Source organism: Miscanthus floridulus, chromosome 12 (genome assembly GCF_019320115.1).
Source record: "Miscanthus floridulus cultivar M001 chromosome 12, ASM1932011v1, whole genome shotgun sequence".
NCBI lineage: Eukaryota > Viridiplantae > Streptophyta > Magnoliopsida > Poales > Poaceae > Miscanthus > Miscanthus floridulus.
In genome coordinates this window covers 10,410,748-10,431,810 of record NC_089591.1, presented here as the reverse complement: position 1 = coordinate 10,431,810, position 21,063 = coordinate 10,410,748, and the positions used below count along the sequence as shown (strand labels likewise).

Sequence of the window (21,063 nt, the reverse complement as noted above, 5' to 3'; positions counted from 1 at the left end):
TCGGTTCCCCTACATCCTCGTGTCCCCCGCGGATGCATACGCTCAAGGTCTCTGAAGGATGCTGGCGCCATCCCCCCTCACATCCGAACTCGTGGGAATGGAGAGCTACGCTCCCGCCACTCTCCACGAACTCCCGAATGACGAGAGGGGGAGTGATGGCTCCAGCATCGGCGACATGGCACCTCACCACCGTCCGTCCTAGGAGTACGCCATGGCGGATGCTCTAGGACAGCCTCCGGTGGTTGTGGAATCTACGTAGACTCACACCCCTCTGGACCCACATGCGGGGGCCCTCACGTCTGCGCAAGCGCACACCGAGGAATTTTGACAACGGCGGCAGAACCAGCCGTAGCCTACGCTGGCGTGGTCGGTACAACACGTTGTGCCCCATGCGCATGGCCCGGCGGGTGGTGCCTGGGGTCGCGTCTGGGGACGACCGAAGTCCTAGCCCTGAGGGTCTGGGGCCACGGGCCTTTGACTGGCGTATCCAGAGAGCGCCATTCCCACAGCGCTTCCGACCGCCCACCAACATCACCAAGTACTTCGGGGAGACAAACCCCGGTATTTGGTTCGAAGATTTCTGGCTCGCCTGCCGAGCCCGAGGGGTGGATGATGTCTATTTCATCATTCAGTAGCGCTCCATCTATTTGGGGGAACATGTTCGGGCATGGCTTGAAGTCCTCCCACACAACAGCATCCGCGACTAGGCAGAACTTAGGAGGGTCTTTGTCGGGAATTTCCAGGGGACGTATGTCCGCACTAGGAACTCCTGGGACCTCAAGAGTTGCCAGTAGGAGCCCGACAAATCCCTGTAGGACTACATCCATAGATTCTCCCAATGATGCAACTCCCTCCCTGATGTCGTCGACGTGGACATCATCAGCATGTTCCTCTCCGGGACGACCTATGAGTCCCTGATCCACAAGCTTGGATGCCTGAAGCCCTATACCACCCGCGACCTGCTCGACGTCGCCACTAACCATGCCTCCGGCGAGGAAGCGGTCTTCAACGGAGGCCAGGACAAAGACAAGGCCAAGCGCACGTACTTCAACTGAGGCCGAGACAAAGGCAAGGCTAATCCTATTCTTGTTAAAAAGAAGACCGGGAAGTAGAGAATGTGTGTTGACTATACTGGCCTCAACAAAGCATGTCCGAAGGATCACTTTCCTTTGCCGCGCATAGACTAGATAGTTGACTCCACCTTGGGTTGCGAGATCCTCTCCTTTCTTGATGCCTACTCAGGCTATCACCAGATCATGATGAAAGAGTCTGATCAGCTCGCAACCTCGTTCATCACCCCGTATGGTTCATACTACTACGTAACCATGCCATTCGGCTTGAAGAACGTTGGTGCCACCTACCAAAGGTGCATGCAGCAATGCTTCACTGACCAAATCGACCCGCTTGATTAGCCTGACCAAACCAAATGGCCAAGACCAACGATCGCCGTCTATGTTGATGACATAGTAGTCAAAATAGCTCAAGCCTATGACCTGATCGCAAACTTGGCCGCAACGTTCATGAACCTCCGAAGGTTCAACATCAGGCTGAATCCCAAAAAATGTATTTTCGGGGTTCCAAAGGGGAAGCTACTAGGATACATTGTGTCTGAGCGCAGCATCGAGGCCAACCCCGAAAAAATCATGGCCATCTCCAACATGGGTCCCATATGAAACGTCAAGTGCATGCAAAGGCTCAACAACTGTTTGGCTGCCCTAAGTCGATTCATCTCCTGGCTCGGCGAACAGGGGATGCCACTCTACAAGCTCCTCAAAAAGACAGACACTTTCGTCTGGACTGAGGAACCCCAGCAGGCCCTAGAGAGCCCCAAAGCATCCCTAACATCAGCCCCGATCCTCGTCGCTCCCGAACAAGGAGAACCCCTTCTCCTCTATAGTGCGACCAACAACCATGTGGTAAGCGACGCGCTGGTCGTCGAAAGGGAGGAGCCGAGACACCAACTTAAGGTCCAGCGGCCCATATTCTTCGTTGGCGAAGTACTCGCCGACCCCAAGGTTCGATAGCCCCAGGTGTAGAAACTCCTATACACCGTGCTAATGGTGACCTGGAAGCTCCTGCAGTACTTCACCGACCACAAAGTCACGGTCATCACTTCATACCCACTCGGGACATCATCCGCAACCACAACGCCGTGGGATGGATCTCTAAGTGGACACTCGAACTCATGGGCCACGACATGAGGTACATCCCCCGTACCACCATTAAATCTCAGGCTCTCGTGGATTTTATCGCCGAATGGATAGAGGTACAAGTACTGACCCCGGACGTCACCCACGAGTACTAGACAATGTACTTCGACGGGTCCGTAATGGCACCCGGCTCGGGGCTAGAGTGGTTCTAATCTCCCCAAACGGGAGTAGGCTCTGCTACGCCATCCGCTCCACTTTTTAGCCTCAAACAATGTCACAGAGTACGAGGCCCTCATCAACGGACTATGCAGCCATCAAGCTCGGTGCTATGCGACTCTACGTTCGCGGTGACTCAGAGCTAGTCATTGATTAGGTCATGAAGGAGTCCTCCTACAAAAGCCCCCTCATGGCAGCATACTACTAAGAGGTGCGCAAGCTCGAGGACAAATTCTAGGGGATCAAACTACATCACGTCCCTTGAAGGGACAACTATGCCGCTGATTTTCTTATGAAATTGGCTGCCAGGAGGGATCCATCCCCGAGCGGGGTCTTCATCAACGATGTCCACAAGCCATCCGCCCGCATCCTGGAAGGTCCAATCCAGACACACCCTGATGCCCAGCTAGCGCTCGAGAGCTCTGACCCTGATGCCAAGCTAGCACCCGGGGGCTTTGACCCCAATGCCAAGTCGACGCTTGGGGGCTTTGGTCCCAGTACCTCCACGATGACGCCACCCGCAAACGTCACCGTATTGGTACTCGATCAAACCAACTGGCAAGCACCGCTAGTCGTCTACCTCCTCGAGGAGGCTCTCCCACCCAAAAGGACTGAAGCCCGATGGATCGCTCGACGTGCCAAGACCTTCATCATGCTCGGTGACAAGCTCTACAAATGGAGTTCGTCAGGAGTGCGCATGAAGTGCATCCCCACCGACCAGGGGAAGCAGCTCCTCCTCGAGGTCCATGCCGGGATTTGCGGACATCACGCGGCCCCAAGGTCGCTGGTCGGAAAAGCCATTCGCCAAGGTTTTTACTGGTCCACCGCGCTACAAGATGTAGAGGAGGTCATCTGTAGGTGTGAAGGATGTCAGTTCTACGCTCGGCAAACCCATTTGCCAGCATAGGAGCTCCGAACCATCCCCATCACCTGGCCATTTGCTGTCTGGGGCGTTGACATGGTGGGGCCCCTCAAAAAGGGCCTAGGTGGCTTCACTCACCTACTCATAGCAATCGACAAGTTCACCAAGTGGATAGATGCCAAACCCATTACCAACATCCACTCGGAGGAGGCACTCAAATTTTTCTTCGATGTCATCTACCGGTTTAGCGTTCCCAACTGTATCATCACTGACCACAGGACTAACTTTACCGGAAAGAAGTTCCTAGACTTTAGTGACAGATACGGCATCAGGATCGACTGGGCCTCGGTCGGACATCCACGAACTAACGGTCAGGTTGAACATGCCAATGGCATGGTCCTCCAAGGACTTAAGTCATGCATCGTCGACCGACTCAACAAGTATGCCGGGTGACGGGTTGCAGAGGTCCGAGCGATCCTCTAGAGCCTAAGAACGACCTAAACCGATCCACAGGGTTCACACCCTTCTTCCTAGCCTATGGAGCTGAGGCAGTGCTGCCCTCTGACCTCGACCACGGCGCCCCAAGAGTGAAGGCTTTCGACCATGACCAAGCCGCGGAGGCTCAACATGATGCAGTCGACCTGCTCGAAGAGGCCCATGAGACGACCGTCATCCGTTCTGCTCGCTACCAACAAACCCTCCATAGGTACCACGAAAGGAAGATCAGAGAGAGGATACTTGAAGTCGGCAATCTCGTACTCCAAAGGACCCAATCAACAAAGGAAAAAACACAAGCTCTCTCCACCATGGGAAGGGTCCTATACGGTGACCGAAGTAATCTGACCAAGCACCTACTGACTGGAGGACAACAACAGCAATGTTCTCACCAAATTGGTCTAACCACTTTTCAGTCAACACTTGCCCCTGCAAAGCACCCTAGCTCGAACACTTTCAGCTTGGGTCGCTCGGGGGCTCCATAAGGGTACAATACTAAATACTACCTCTCATTTTTACTCTCTTTTTTACTGTCACATGGTAAACAACTTCGTTCCCTAATGGAAGCGCATTCCTTTTCCTTTGATTACCCTACGTAACTTTTGTTCTTACCCCTAACCGAACGCACCCCGCCATGACCTACGGTTATGAGCAGCCGAGCCCCGCGGGCCATGCCCAGGCTCTTAAAAAGCTGTAGCCTATGAAACTAATGGGCAGGTACAAAAAAGAAAGGACAAAAAACAAAAGATATGCTAGGATAAAAACAAGGAACATATAGTGATTCTATCAAAAAATAGTACTGATGTATTCATTGATACAAAAAAACTATTCACACGGGGACTCACCCACGAACTCAACTATTACATTTTCTACTGCTACTCTAAAATACTACTATGGCCGCTCAACGACATCGCCTGAACGCCGCCGAACATAACCACCTCCACTGGGGCCCCACCAGGTTCCGCTCCCTCGACTTCAGCGAGCGCAATGGGTACCTCAAGGGACCCATCTGGTTCTGCTCCCTCGACTTCGATGAGCGCAACGAGTACCTCAATTGCATCGCACCCATAGATGCTCAGCAGAAGAGCATGGAGCTCCTGACCTTCTCATGTAGTCGAGGTAGCTCCTAGTCAGGGACGCTGCTACCGAGGTACGGCCGCCATGGCTAGAAGAGAACTTTATGAACTGGCCAACCTGAGCAGCTACAGGCGAGGAACCCTCCACCAGCATGATCCCGATCAACTTCCCTCTACAAGGCTCGCCCGGTGAAGATCCACCAGAGAAAGTCCACACACAGCTCCATCCCGAAGAAGGCCGCGCAGATGAATCCAGCACCGCCCTAGGCAGCCTTCAGCTCGACATCGCGCTCTGTATTCACAAAAGGGTATGTAAGTCCTCCCCCTCGCTCACCCATTCTCTCACTTAGGAACCGCCACAGCATACAGGCACTCTCAGAGAGGAAGAGGAAGGAGGAGAGATAATAGTTGGAGAACAAGCAAAGGACTATGACGGAGAGCCCTCTCCCTGCCCCTATTTAAGGAAGAAACATGGCAGCCAAATAGGGGCAAAAGATCAGGGCAAAAAACTCTCTCCCTTCCCCCATTCAATGCGGAGGGGAAATGATGGGACACACCCTAACCGATGGGATGCACGCTAGCCGATGGAACGACGCTGGATCAGACGAAACATCACCTGGTGAGACAAAACGTGGCCTGGGTATGGCCCACCACTATCGCATGACTGGGCATGAAAACCAAAACGTCACCACACGAAGGCAGCTCTCTGCACCCCCAGGTGGAACTTGGAAAAAACCAAAGCGGGATCTCCACCGGGAGAGACCATTGGTCTTCCTAAGTCAATCGAACGGCTCAGAAAAACACACTGAGAGATAGGTAGGAAGCGAAGGGATGCCCCATGTAGGCCATGCCGACTCCATCATGAACGACGAGCATGGGTCCCGGTCGGACGTTTCTGACTGAAGCTTTCCAAACCCCGTCACTTAAGTCATCAAGGTAAACACTACCAACCCCCTCTATTTCTTTATAATCATTTCATACATCCATACGTGCATTCATTCCATACGCCCATGTCTCCTGGATGATTCAGGCCCTGAACCAGCCAAGGGCTCAGGAACTAAGCATCACACATGCAGCAAAATGCATCACAACGCTCCATGTTGCATCACAAAGCGGCGGTTGCCTTATTTGACATGAGCAACTAACAGATCCAGGGGAGAAAAACATAGATGAGCCCCATGCGGCCCTTGCCCAGTCTGGCAGACAAGGTCATCTCAACCTTCTCATTTGATCCTAAACCTCTTGCTAAGCCCATAGAATTTCCATTGAGGGGAGGCCGTTAGGCCACCCGGGTCGGTCTCTGAAATGACCGAGGCATCTGCCGGGTTGTAGGTAAATGAGAAGTGGAATGTCACAAGAGGGCTATGCCGACCCCGTCACGAATGACGAACCTAGATTCCACTTGATCATACCCGTTAGCGAACTCACCGAGCGCGTCACTCGAGCCCGAGCATCGGGACAAGCGACAAAACTTAGCCCCTTCGGTTGTGAGGAACCGAGGATGGGGTAATGCACAAACAACTCACACCGACCCCTACTAAGGCCTGACAGGGCTTAGGGGCACAAGACACAAAACGCCTAGGTCTACGACCCCAAACTCACCCCATCCAGCTATGCTCCAATTGCACTCCAAAAACACTCAGATCTACGACCCCAAACTCGCCCCATCAGGATCCACGAGCTCTGGCTCACCCGATCCCAAACTAACTAACTAACTGCCTCAATTGCGCGGACCGCACCGAGGCCAGGATCCATGACTCCAACTTGCTCGATCCCATGGTGCGCACCGACGCTAGGGTCTACAAGCTCTATCTTGTCCAATCCCTAAAAGACTAACTACCTCGCCCAATCCCACGGCGTGCATCGATGCCAGGATCCACGAGCTCCGTCTCACATAATCCCTAAAACAACTAAACCACCTCGGCTGTGCAACGATGCCTTGGTTAAACAGCTGCTGCGAGTCCGATGCTGAATTTCTTGACACCATCGGACCATCAACCTTCATTGTTCATCTAGTCCCACGGCTTGTCTTTCTCTGTGATCTTTGTGAAGCATCAAGTCGCTTTCCTGGTTTTACAGCAGTGCAGCAGTAATCAGTCACAACAGCAGCTTGGTCTTTGCGCTCTGTTGAGAGCAGTTGCTCTTTGATTTTCAGTTCACGTGCTGCTGCTACGAGTTGCAAGTCCGATCTAATTTGATCAGATGCTTCAGCATGGTTCTTGTTTGGGTGAATGTCTTTGTTTCTTGCAACAGCGAATTTTACTTCAAGTAATCATTAGATCATCATTGGAGCATTAAATTACTTCATTTTGCTTAGCGTACTAATCACGGTTGGGAGGTTAAGGACATTTTCTTTTTGCTCAGCAATCTTTTTGAAAGCTTCGTTTATTCAAGTTGTTGGATTGTGAGCTGGATTTTTTGAGTGCTTCTATTTTTGTTTCCGCAACGTTTGAGAAATTCCTAATTATTTCTAGGGTCAAGATATCAAGAGTTGGTACTCTGACAATAAGAAGAGAGGCTGTTGGGTTGAATTTTTTTAATTGTCTCCCATTTACCCCTCTTCTGGTCTCCTGATCGGTCCTTCACGAGGATTTACACTCAAGAGAATTGTAAAGACAATAGTACCCTTGAAGTGAATAAAAGTCCACTTTTGCCCTCAAATATTGCGTTAACAAAGAAAGAAATATCACTTCACTAAATGGAGTGTCTTATACCAACCGAAAGACCAAGGCGATCATGGTATACACACCTAGATATAAAGAACACAACATTGCTTAGCAAATGGTCGTTCAAGCTTCTCACATTGGATGACATGTGGCAGCAATTGCTTCAAAATAAGTACTTTGGTTCTAAGCCTTTAGCACAAGCTGATTAGAAAGTAGGAAACTTACATTTCAGGTCCAGTCTCATGAAAGTTAAGCATGATTTCCTTCGCTTTGGATCGTTCGTTGTGAAAGATGGATCACAGGTTCCATTTGGAGAGGATAAATGGCTGGGTAATACAACTTTTATGTGATCGGTATCCTTGCCTCGACAGGTTACCATAGCAGAAGTCCTCGTCACATCTCTACCTAATCTTTTTTGGCGTAGGGATCTACTCGGGCCTAAGTTAGTAGCATGGAACAATTTGTTACCACGCATTGCGAACATCACATTAGGACATGAGCCTGATGTATTTTACTGGAACCTAACTCCAAATGGATAATTCTTGATGAAATCACATTATCATGCCCTGATCCGTTTAGAGGTGTCCAATTTAAATAAACTCTTATGGAAAATAAAAGCCCCTTTGAAGCTCAAGATTTTCTTATGGTATCTATGTAAAGAAGTAGTGCTTACAAAAGATCCTTTAGTGAAACGTAACTTGCAAGTAACAAGATATGTTATTTTTGTCATAAAGAGATAATTAGACACTTCGTTCTTTGATTGTCTATTCGCTGGGCAGTTTGCTCAATAATTTAGGTGGCCTCGGGTTTAGCTAAACCTTGTAGGGTGTCAAATATGTTGGGCAATTGGATAGAAGGGATTAGTAAAGATCTGAAGCCTGTAGTTCTACTAGGAGCTACCGCTACCTGTTAGTCAATTTGGTTATGTAGGAATGATATAGTTCATTGGCTCCATACGTGGGCTATCCTCTAGAAACTGGATACACATGATTTGGTTGTGGCGGCTTCATAGTACTTGGCACATGTGGCCAAGGTTATCTTCTCCAGGCACATGGGTGCCATTCTAGTCTAGAGATTGATAGTCACTAGATTGTTTGTGGTTCCCTCTTTTAATTGGTTGTGTGCTTCTTGTCACACAGAGGCTAAAAAAATTATTTTCAAGGTTTTGTATCAACTAGATGTAATAGGCCAGAAGATTTAATAAAATCTTCCTTTCTAAAAAAACAATAAATGCACCTACACATACTCTATCTCGACTATCTTCTCAAAGCACATAAATATTACCTTCCTTGCTTAACTGCAGTAATACACTAGTCTCTCATATCTGAACATTAGAGCGTGTATCATTGTCATGTGGCCTAGGCAAATGATACACAGACGCATGGTATATAGACACATGTCTCTAATTTCTCATCTGTGATGCTTCTTGTTTTGGTGCCACTGATGTGTACATCTTCTTTGTGTGTTTCTGTCGTATTCGTAGGCAAAACACCATGAGTGATAAATGACACAGAAAATATAATTGCCTATCAGTTTTCCACAAGAACATATTTTTTGAGGGGTTTTTCCCTGCCAACCAAATCACAAGAAATTCCCATTTGCTCAAGTTTATTTAAACATAAGAAACCAACATATTAAATAATTTTATTTTGTTAAATGCTCGTATTTTCCTGAATTTATTCTAGAATTTAACGGTGTTGTCTCTGTCAATAGTGAAAATGACTATAGTGACTTTGTCAATCTCGAAATCTACTAATTTAGTCTCGGTCATTCAAAGATGCTCATAGAGGTACTACCGTTCGTTCATAGGAGTAAGTGTATGTACATCTATCCATGTCCACATAACTGCGTTGTACTGATTCGCATAGAAATTTATAGTGCACAAAAAACCAAGAGGAACGGCCATGTTCACTTCGCTGATTTGTTGTAACTGAAAAATACTATACCATAACTGATAAGTTCATTTTTGTTATTGCTATAGGCCAAGCTCTTGCGGAAAACATCCAGAACTAAAAGGTGAAATTATTTTCACGTGAGTGTAAACTCTTAGGGATGTGAGAATTAAGCAGTTTTTTGCCCTGAGAAACTCCTTGAACGTGCCTATCGGTGTTGGCAAAGAAGAAAGGTTGAGAAGCGAGTTTGTAACACAAGTACACAGCCATGGCTGCAGTCTGAACGGGCATGACCATATAAGTCTGAAGGGGCATGACCATATAAGCAACTAGGGGTGTTTCCGTGGTTGCGAATCCTGCAATCGAGAATCTTTTGCAAGTGTGGACGAGATTAGTCCGTCCACGTATTATTCTATTCTAAAAAAACTGAGAAAGTGAATGGTTAATAGAGACGTGCTGTTGTATGTATGTGCACACCGTGATTCACGAGCGTGGCTCGATTATGTGTCCAGGATATATGACTGGCCGGACAAGTGCGCAGCCACTAAGCTAGGACGATAAGCACGTGTGGCACATACAACAGGGCCGGGGGTCTAGTTAGACGACTAGCTAGATGGCGCAGCCGTCGTCGTCGTCGTCGGAGGTGCCGCAGGCGCGGGCGAGGTACGTGCAGGCCGCGGCGGCGAGCGCCGGCGTGCAGTTCGACGAGGAGATGCGGTGGCTGTGCCGGGTGCGGGAGGCCCTGGAGCACGCGACGGCCGAGTCGCTGGGCGCGTTCCCCAAGGTGTTCGACGTCCCGCGCGCCCTGCGCGACACCAAGCCCGACGCGTACGCGCCGCAGCACTTCGCCCTCGGCCCCTACCACCAGTCCCGCCCCGACCTCAAGGACATGGAGCGCTACAAGCTCGCCGCCGCCAAGCGCGCTGAGCGGCTCTTCGCCGGCGACCACAAGATCCCCGACCTCGTTTACCGATTCCTCACACTCCAGGGCGAGATTCGAGGGCCATACCACAGGTAGGTACACGAAACATGCATGCATGTTCAGTGTACACAGGCCGCTGGGCTGGGCACTCTCATTCATCACCTGATCTGCAGGATCCTGGAGCTCAGTAATGAGACGCTGGCATGGATGATGGCCGTCGACACGTGCTTCCTACTCGACTTCCTCCTTGGTCGTTACCAACAGGACGAGGCGGCCACGGACATGGTATCCTCGGCGACCAACTGGATCAACGCCACGTTGCGCGACGCCATGATGCTGGAGAACCAGATCCCGCTCGTGCTCTTCGTCAGGAACCTGGAGCTCCGCTACGCCTCCGAGCAGGCCGCCGCCGACGTGCTGCGCGCCGTCCTCGACCGCTTCATCAAGGACGTGTGCCCCATCAAGACCTATGCCTCCACGGCCGTCCCCGACTTCACCAAGCAAGCGCACCTTCTCGAGCTCCTCTACCACTTCCTTGTCCCGACCACGGCCGTCTTCGACGACAACAGCGGCCAGGACATTCCACCACCAACTCTGGAGCATGACCAGGCCGACGACGGCGGAGACCTGGAGAAGCAGATCCCGGCGGAGTACGGCAAGGTGAAGCGGGCGTGCCTGCAGGTGTCCAGCATGCGGTTCGTGAAGGAGAACCTCATCTCCCGCCCCAAGAACCTCTCGGGGCAGCTCGTCCGAAAGATGCCGCCCGCGTTCTCCGGGCTGCTGCCGGTCGTCGGCAAGATGATCGCATCCGTGGACATGAAGGCGCGCCTCAAGGACGTGAACATGGGGACGAACATCGTCGACTCGCCGCTGGCGCAGGAGATCAAGATCCCGTCGGTGACGCAGCTGGCCGGGTGCGGCGTCCGGTTCCTGCCGTCGCCGGAGGGCATCGCGGGGGTCGCCTTCGACGAGAAGACGGCGACGCTGAGCCTCCCCGTCATCGTGCTGGACAGCAACACGGAGGTGGTCCTGCGCAACCTGATGGCCTACGAGGCGGTCGCCGTGCAAGGGCCGCTGGTGCTCGCGCGCTACACGGAGCTGATGAACGGCATCGTCGACACGGCCAAGGACGTCAAGATCCTGCAGCAGAGCGGCGTGGTGGTGAACCGCATGAAGAACAAGGCGGAGGCGGCGAGCATGTGGAACGGGATGTGCCGGGCCACGCGGATCAGCAGGGTGCCGCGCCTGGACGCCGTCATAAAGGCCGTCAACGCGCACCGGGACAAGACGGCGTCGGCGCGGGCGCAGAAGCTGCTCAAGAAGTACGTGTTCGGGTCGTGGAAGATACTCACGCTGCTCGCCTCGGTCTCGTTGCTGCTCATGACGGCACTGCAGACCTTCTGCTCCACCTACCCGTGCCAAAGCACCTGGTTCGGACACATACTGCCGTCGTCCTAGCCCGTACTAGGCCCGTAGCCATGAGCAGCAAGGGAACCAAGTGTAGCATTGTCTGTCGGCCTCAATCGCATATCATAAAACTTTTCTTGAAAACACTATTCTTGTTTGTATGTGAGCGTCTAAACTGAATCTACCTTAGGATCTGTTTAAAAAAAAAGGAATTTTATTGTGGACCTGCAAAAGTTTTATGCCCAACCACCAGTTATCACAGATCCCGCATCCGGCTAGGGATGAAAATAGACGAAAAACCCCTCAACTATTTTATACTTCTATATTAGAATACGAAAACAAAAGCGAAAACAGTAAAGACGGAAAAGAAAATGAACGCAAACTTACAAAATATCAAGAATTTCAAAAATAAACTAATTCGAGCGGAATTATGTCGAACATGGTCGGTATACGAAAAGCCAATATGGAATAGCTACCCGTAGGACCAAGTGCATAACAATTAACAAGCGCATGACCAAGTTTGTAACAATTAACAAATGCTTCAACTTTTATATAAAAAGTATCTCCATTTGACACCATATAAGAAAGATATGATTTTTCTAAGGCGACAAATACTTGTACGCGATTAATATACTGGTGAAGCTTTGTGTTGGGTTCATAAACCCGGGGTCCCTCGCGGACCGGCTTCCCCGCAAAGGCTCGGTCCAAGCAGACAGCGCGCAACTCATGGGCCGGCCCAAGAGTCTAAACAACAGGCCAGAAGGGCGGTCCAGTCACCGACCGAAAGGTCTGGCCGAGGAGTAACAGCGTCCGCTTGTCGACTCCGGCCCACCTCTCCGACCCGAGCGCTCACTTCGGTCTCTAGCTGCCTCCGGACGATCTCTCCGACCGGAAGGCCTGGCAAAGCACTACCTCCGACTCTGACCCCACGTCTCCAACCGAGGTATGCAAAGACTCTGCTCACAGTGGGGTTACGAACGGAGAAAGCAAGGCAAGGCGCTCAAGTCAAATCATGACACCAGGGACTGTACCCTGTACATATGTAGGAACAGTACTCTGCAACCGTCCTGACACAAATAGTGTTGTAGGCACCGACATTTTTCTCTACAGTATTATGGGCGCCGATTAAACTCCCATACGGTAAGGCCCCCCACATACCCCTGGGCATCGATAGTATTGTGGGCGCCGGGACTTACCGTACCGAGCGAACATGGTGAAACTCCTCACATGCCTCTAGGCATCAACAATATTAGTAGGTACCGACATCTGCCATACCCGAACAAAGACGACGTAACGTCCCACATGCATCTGACATCCAACAGTGTTGTGGGCACCTACCATCATCCTGTACCCACCGGCGTGGGCAGCAAGACTTAGAAGCATACGTACTCTCTCCCTCTCACTTGTAAGGCCATCCCCTTCATCTATAAAAGGGGATGCGCTCTCTCCCAAGAGACTCAGTTGATTCAAGTTCATACAAGCCAATCTAGATCGATCAAGTTCACTAGCTCACAACCACAGAACCGCCAGGTTCGGACCTCAAGCACACACTTGAACACTTAGCTCATAGAGGAGCTCCTGTTGCTCTTGGCCCTTCCAACCGGAGCCAACCGGACCACTCACGCACCCCATCTTTCTCCTTCTCATTTGTAACGGCACTGCAAACTTCGAGCATCTAGGCTCAAGAATAAAGTCACCGATCGACTCAAACTGGACGTAGGACACGTTGCCTGAACCAATATAAACCCTGTGTCATTGAGTGCTAGGCCACCTCCGATCACAATGTGCGGCAAAACTACAAATATTTACTTGTTGGTCACTTTCTGCACTAACAGTTGGCGTTGTCCGTGGGGAAGACGTTGTACGTTCAACACTTTTTTGTCATCGGATGGCCCACTTTTCCGCCACCCTTGCTACGACGGGCTCAGGCGATATGATTCGCTTCGGCTCACTGGAGTTTCCCGCACTCTCACCCGTTGGGATGTGGGTTCCACCCATCTTTGAGCCATCCCAGGCCTTCCTCTTCGGAAGCCTAGACTTCGTCGCCGACCGGCTCGGCATACTACACCTCCGCGAGGAGGCACTCGTTCTGGCACCCATCGGAGGGGCGCCCTCCATCGACTCCAAGACGCACGACTTCAACGACGCGGCATCTGCGCTTCATTCCGAGCAAACTCTCTGCTCAAACCCCGCTGTAAGTAATATGCGTACTATTATTTACTCTTTATCTACTATCTCCCGCCGATCATCTGGAGGGACCATACTGCCCGCACCACGAACAACGTACGTTCGGTTCCCCTACATCCTCGTGTCCCCCGCGGATGCATACGCTCAAGGTCTCTGAAGGATGCTGGCGCCATCCCCCCTCACATCCGAACTCGTGGGAATGGAGAGCTACGCTCCCGCCACTCTCCACGAACTCCCGAATGACGAGAGGGGGAGTGATGGCTCCAGCATCGGCGACATGGCACCTCACCACCGTCCGTCCTAGGAGTACGCCATGGCGGATGCTCTAGGACAGCCTCCGGTGGTTGTGGAATCTACGTAGACTCACACCCCTCTGGACCCACATGCGGGGGCCCTCACGTCTGCGCAAGCGCACACCGAGGAATTTTGACAACGGCGGCAGAACCAGCCGTAGCCTACGCTGGCGTGGTCGGTACAACACGTTGTGCCCCATGCGCATGGCCCGGCGGGTGGTGCCTGGGGTCGCGTCTGGGGACGACCGAAGTCCTAGCCCTGAGGGTCTGGGGCCACGGGCCTTTGACTGGCGTATCCAGAGAGCGCCATTCCCACAGCGCTTCCGACCGCCCACCAACATCACCAAGTACTTCGGGGAGACAAACCCCGGTATTTGGTTCGAAGATTTCTGGCTCGCCTGCCGAGCCCGAGGGGTGGATGATGTCTATTTCATCATTCAGTAGCGCTCCATCTATTTGGGGGAACATGTTCGGGCATGGCTTGAAGTCCTCCCACACAACAGCATCCGCGACTAGGCAGAACTTAGGAGGGTCTTTGTCGGGAATTTCCAGGGGACGTATGTCCGCACTAGGAACTCCTGGGACCTCAAGAGTTGCCAGTAGGAGCCCGACAAATCCCTGTAGGACTACATCCATAGATTCTCCCAATGATGCAACTCCCTCCCTGATGTCGTCGACGTGGACATCATCAGCATGTTCCTCTCCGGGACGACCTATGAGTCCCTGATCCACAAGCTTGGATGCCTGAAGCCCTATACCACCCGCGACCTGCTCGACGTCGCCACTAACCATGCCTCCGGCGAGGAAGCGGTCTTCAACGGAGGCCAGGACAAAGACAAGGCCAAGCGCACGTACTTCAACTGAGGCCGAGACAAAGGCAAGGCTAATCCTATTCTTGTTAAAAAGAAGACCGGGAAGTAGAGAATGTGTGTTGACTATACTGGCCTCAACAAAGCATGTCCGAAGGATCACTTTCCTTTGCCGCGCATAGACTAGATAGTTGACTCCACCTTGGGTTGCGAGATCCTCTCCTTTCTTGATGCCTACTCAGGCTATCACCAGATCATGATGAAAGAGTCTGATCAGCTCGCAACCTCGTTCATCACCCCGTATGGTTCATACTACTACGTAACCATGCCATTCGGCTTGAAGAACGTTGGTGCCACCTACCAAAGGTGCATGCAGCAATGCTTCACTGACCAAATCGACCCGCTTGATTAGCCTGACCAAACCAAATGGCCAAGACCAACGATCGCCGTCTATGTTGATGACATAGTAGTCAAAATAGCTCAAGCCTATGACCTGATCGCAAACTTGGCCGCAACGTTCATGAACCTCCGAAGGTTCAACATCAGGCTGAATCCCAAAAAATGTATTTTCGGGGTTCCAAAGGGGAAGCTACTAGGATACATTGTGTCTGAGCGCAGCATCGAGGCCAACCCCGAAAAAATCATGGCCATCTCCAACATGGGTCCCATATGAAACGTCAAGTGCATGCAAAGGCTCAACAACTGTTTGGCTGCCCTAAGTCGATTCATCTCCTGGCTCGGCGAACAGGGGATGCCACTCTACAAGCTCCTCAAAAAGACAGACACTTTCGTCTGGACTGAGGAACCCCAGCAGGCCCTAGAGAGCCCCAAAGCATCCCTAACATCAGCCCCGATCCTCGTCGCTCCCGAACAAGGAGAACCCCTTCTCCTCTATAGTGCGACCAACAACCATGTGGTAAGCGACGCGCTGGTCGTCGAAAGGGAGGAGCCGAGACACCAACTTAAGGTCCAGCGGCCCATATTCTTCGTTGGCGAAGTACTCGCCGACCCCAAGGTTCGATAGCCCCAGGTGTAGAAACTCCTATACACCGTGCTAATGGTGACCTGGAAGCTCCTGCAGTACTTCACCGACCACAAAGTCACGGTCATCACTTCATACCCACTCGGGACATCATCCGCAACCACAACGCCGTGGGATGGATCTCTAAGTGGACACTCGAACTCATGGGCCACGACATGAGGTACATCCCCCGTACCACCATTAAATCTCAGGCTCTCGTGGATTTTATCGCCGAATGGATAGAGGTACAAGTACTGACCCCGGACGTCACCCACGAGTACTAGACAATGTACTTCGACGGGTCCGTAATGGCACCCGGCTCGGGGCTAGAGTGGTTCTAATCTCCCCAAACGGGAGTAGGCTCTGCTACGCCATCCGCTCCACTTTTTAGCCTCAAACAATGTCACAGAGTACGAGGCCCTCATCAACGGACTATGCAGCCATCAAGCTCGGTGCTATGCGACTCTACGTTCGCGGTGACTCAGAGCTAGTCATTGATTAGGTCATGAAGGAGTCCTCCTACAAAAGCCCCCTCATGGCAGCATACTACTAAGAGGTGCGCAAGCTCGAGGACAAATTCTAGGGGATCAAACTACATCACGTCCCTTGAAGGGACAACTATGCCGCTGATTTTCTTATGAAATTGGCTGCCAGGAGGGATCCATCCCCGAGCGGGGTCTTCATCAACGATGTCCACAAGCCATCCGCCCGCATCCTGGAAGGTCCAATCCAGACACACCCTGATGCCCAGCTAGCGCTCGAGAGCTCTGACCCTGATGCCAAGCTAGCACCCGGGGGCTTTGACCCCAATGCCAAGTCGACGCTTGGGGGCTTTGGTCCCAGTACCTCCACGATGACGCCACCCGCAAACGTCACCGTATTGGTACTCGATCAAACCAACTGGCAAGCACCGCTAGTCGTCTACCTCCTCGAGGAGGCTCTCCCACCCAAAAGGACTGAAGCCCGATGGATCGCTCGACGTGCCAAGACCTTCATCATGCTCGGTGACAAGCTCTACAAATGGAGTTCGTCAGGAGTGCGCATGAAGTGCATCCCCACCGACCAGGGGAAGCAGCTCCTCCTCGAGGTCCATGCCGGGATTTGCGGACATCACGCGGCCCCAAGGTCGCTGGTCGGAAAAGCCATTCGCCAAGGTTTTTACTGGTCCACCGCGCTACAAGATGTAGAGGAGGTCATCTGTAGGTGTGAAGGATGTCAGTTCTACGCTCGGCAAACCCATTTGCCAGCATAGGAGCTCCGAACCATCCCCATCACCTGGCCATTTGCTGTCTGGGGCGTTGACATGGTGGGGCCCCTCAAAAAGGGCCTAGGTGGCTTCACTCACCTACTCATAGCAATCGACAAGTTCACCAAGTGGATAGATGCCAAACCCATTACCAACATCCACTCGGAGGAGGCACTCAAATTTTTCTTCGATGTCATCTACCGGTTTAGCGTTCCCAACTGTATCATCACTGACCACAGGACTAACTTTACCGGAAAGAAGTTCCTAGACTTTAGTGACAGATACGGCATCAGGATCGACTGGGCCTCGGTCGGACATCCACGAACTAACGGTCAGGTTGAACATGCCAATGGCATGGTCCTCCAAGGACTTAAGTCATGCATCGTCGACCGACTCAACAAGTATGCCGGGTGACGGGTTGCAGAGGTCCGAGCGATCCTCTAGAGCCTAAGAACGACCTAAACCGATCCACAGGGTTCACACCCTTCTTCCTAGCCTATGGAGCTGAGGCAGTGCTGCCCTCTGACCTCGACCACGGCGCCCCAAGAGTGAAGGCTTTCGACCATGACCAAGCCGCGGAGGCTCAACATGATGCAGTCGACCTGCTCGAAGAGGCCCATGAGACGACCGTCATCCGTTCTGCTCGCTACCAACAAACCCTCCATAGGTACCACGAAAGGAAGATCAGAGAGAGGATACTTGAAGTCGGCAATCTCGTACTCCAAAGGACCCAATCAACAAAGGAAAAAACACAAGCTCTCTCCACCATGGGAAGGGTCCTATACGGTGACCGAAGTAATCTGACCAAGCACCTACTGACTGGAGGACAACAACAGCAATGTTCTCACCAAATTGGTCTAACCACTTTTCAGTCAACACTTGCCCCTGCAAAGCACCCTAGCTCGAACACTTTCAGCTTGGGTCGCTCGGGGGCTCCATAAGGGTACAATACTAAATACTACCTCTCATTTTTACTCTCTTTTTTACTGTCACATGGTAAACAACTTCGTTCCCTAATGGAAGCGCATTCCTTTTCCTTTGATTACCCTACGTAACTTTTGTTCTTACCCCTAACCGAACGCACCCCGCCATGACCTACGGTTATGAGCAGCCGAGCCCCGCGGGCCATGCCCAGGCTCTTAAAAAGCTGTAGCCTATGAAACTAATGGGCAGGTACAAAAAAGAAAGGACAAAAAACAAAAGATATGCTAGGATAAAAACAAGGAACATATAGTGATTCTATCAAAAAATAGTACTGATGTATTCATTGATACAAAAAAACTATTCACACGGGGACTCACCCACGAACTCAACTATTACATTTTCTACTGCTACTCTAAAATACTACTATGGCCGCTCAACGACATCGCCTGAACGCCGCCGAACATAACCACCTCCACTGGGGCCCCACCAGGTTCCGCTCCCTCGACTTCAGCGAGCGCAATGGGTACCTCAAGGGACCCATCTGGTTCTGCTCCCTCGACTTCGATGAGCGCAACGAGTACCTCAATTGCATCGCACCCATAGATGCTCAGCAGAAGAGCATGGAGCTCCTGACCTTCTCATGTAGTCGAGGTAGCTCCTAGTCAGGGACGCTGCTACCGAGGTACGGCCGCCATGGCTAGAAGAGAACTTTATGAACTGGCCAACCTGAGCAGCTACAGGCGAGGAACCCTCCACCAGCATGATCCCGATCAACTTCCCTCTACAAGGCTCGCCCGGTGAAGATCCACCAGAGAAAGTCCACACACAGCTCCATCCCGAAGAAGGCCGCGCAGATGAATCCAGCACCGCCCTAGGCAGCCTTCAGCTCGACATCGCGCTCTGTATTCACAAAAGGGTATGTAAGTCCTCCCCCTCGCTCACCCATTCTCTCACTTAGGAACCGCCACAGCATACAGGCACTCTCAGAGAGGAAGAGGAAGGAGGAGAGATAATAGTTGGAGAACAAGCAAAGGACTATGACGGAGAGCCCTCTCCCTGCCCCTATTTAAGGAAGAAACATGGCAGCCAAATAGGGGCAAAAGATCAGGGCAAAAAACTCTCTCCCTTCCCCCATTCAATGCGGAGGGGAAATGATGGGACACACCCTAACCGATGGGATGCACGCTAGCCGATGGAACGACGCTGGATCAGACGAAACATCACCTGGTGAGACAAAACGTGGCCTGGGTATGGCCCACCACTATCGCATGACTGGGCATGAAAACCAAAACGTCACCACACGAAGGCAGCTCTCTGCACCCCCAGGTGGAACTTGGAAAAAACCAAAGCGGGATCTCCACCGGGAGAGACCATTGGTCTTCCTAAGTCAATCGAACGGCTCAGAAAAACACACTGAGAGATAGGTAGGAAGCGAAGGGATGCCCCATGTAGGCCATGCCGACTCCATCATGAACGACGAGCATGGGTCCCGGTCGGACGTTTCTGACTGAAGCTTTCCAAACCCCGTCACTTAAGTCATCAAGGTAAACACTACCAACCCCCTCTATTTCTTTATAATCATTTCATACATCCATACGTGCATTCATTCCATACGCCCATGTCTCCTGGATGATTCAGGCCCTGAACCAGCCAAGGGCTCAGGAACTAAGCATCACACATGCAGCAAAATGCATCACAACGCTCCATGTTGCATCACAAAGCGGCGGTTGCCTTATTTGACATGAGCAACTAACAGATCCAGGGGAGAAAAACATAGATGAGCCCCATGCGGCCCTTGCCCAGTCTGGCAGACAAGGTCATCTCAACCTTCTCATTTGATCCTAAACCTCTTGCTAAGCCCATAGAATTTCCATTGAGGGGAGGCCGTTAGGCCACCCGGGTCGGTCTCTGAAATGACCGAGGCATCTGCCGGGTTGTAGGTAAATGAGAAGTGGAATGTCACAAGAGGGCTATGCCGACCCCGTCACGAATGACGAACCTAGATTCCACTTGATCATACCCGTTAGCGAACTCACCGAGCGCGTCACTCGAGCCCGAGCATCGGGACAAGCGACAAAACTTAGCCCCTTCGGTTGTGAGGAACCGAGGATGGGGTAATGCACAAACAACTCACACCGACCCCTACTAAGGCCTGACAGGGCTTAGGGGCACAAGACACAAAACGCCTAGGTCTACGACCCCAAACTCACCCCATCCAGCTATGCTCCAATTGCACTCCAAAAACACTCAGATCTACGACCCCAAACTCGCCCCATCAGGATCCACGAGCTCTGGCTCACCCGATCCCAAACTAACTAACTAACTGCCTCAATTGCGCGGACCGCACCGAGGCCAGGATCCATGACTCCAACTTGCTCGATCCCATGGTGCGCACCGACGCTAGGGTCTACAAGCTCTATCTTGTCCAATCCCTAAAAGACTAACTACCTCGCCCAATCCCACGGCGTGCATCGATGCCAGGATCCACGAGCTCCGTCTCACATAATCCCTAAAACAACTAAACCACCTCGGCTGTGCAACGATGCCTTGGTTAAACAAAACTCCATCTCGACTGAAGAACACGCACACACGCCCGCTAACAAACATCCCCTGGACGGTTCTGCCTAAACCGCCTAGGGGCTCGGGGGCTACAACCACGGGTGCGCTCGCGCGCACCAGCCGACGAAACAAAAACCTCCCCCGCTGGAAACATGGAAAACCCCTCTAGACGGTTCTGCCCGAACTACCCGGGGGCTCGAGGGCTACACCCGCGGGTGCGCTCGCGCGCACCCACTATCGAGGCAAAAATCCCCTAGATGATTCTGCCTGAATCGCCCAGGGCTCAGGGGCTCCTGTTGGGTTCATAAACCCAGGGTCCCTCGCGGACCGGCTTCCCC

The 21,063-nt window shown here is 52.0% G+C and overlaps 3 protein-coding genes across 3 annotated transcripts; all 3 read left to right on the top strand.

The window, feature by feature from the left end:
• The first annotated feature begins 2,185 nt into the window (after nucleotides 1-2,185).
• Nucleotides 2,186-3,273, top strand: LOC136495540 (uncharacterized). Its single transcript, XM_066491446.1, has 2 exons — nucleotides 2,186-2,202; nucleotides 2,676-3,273. The coding sequence occupies exons 1-2, from the start codon at nucleotides 2,186-2,188 to the stop codon at nucleotides 3,271-3,273; spliced, it is 615 nt and encodes a 204-aa protein (XP_066347543.1).
• A 5,893-nt stretch (nucleotides 3,274-9,166) lies between these two features.
• Nucleotides 9,167-11,835, top strand: LOC136497043 (putative UPF0481 protein At3g02645). The gene is made up of 2 exons (XM_066492831.1): nucleotides 9,167-10,371; nucleotides 10,453-11,835. Exons 1-2 carry the CDS (start codon nucleotides 9,971-9,973, stop codon nucleotides 11,735-11,737), a joined length of 1,686 nt encoding a protein of 561 aa, XP_066348928.1. The 5' UTR covers nucleotides 9,167-9,970; the 3' UTR covers nucleotides 11,738-11,835.
• A 4,325-nt stretch (nucleotides 11,836-16,160) lies between these two features.
• LOC136495539 (uncharacterized) lies at nucleotides 16,161-17,248 on the top strand. Its single transcript, XM_066491445.1, has 2 exons — nucleotides 16,161-16,177; nucleotides 16,651-17,248. The coding sequence occupies exons 1-2, from the start codon at nucleotides 16,161-16,163 to the stop codon at nucleotides 17,246-17,248; spliced, it is 615 nt and encodes a 204-aa protein (XP_066347542.1).
• Nucleotides 17,249-21,063: the final 3,815 nt, after the last annotated feature.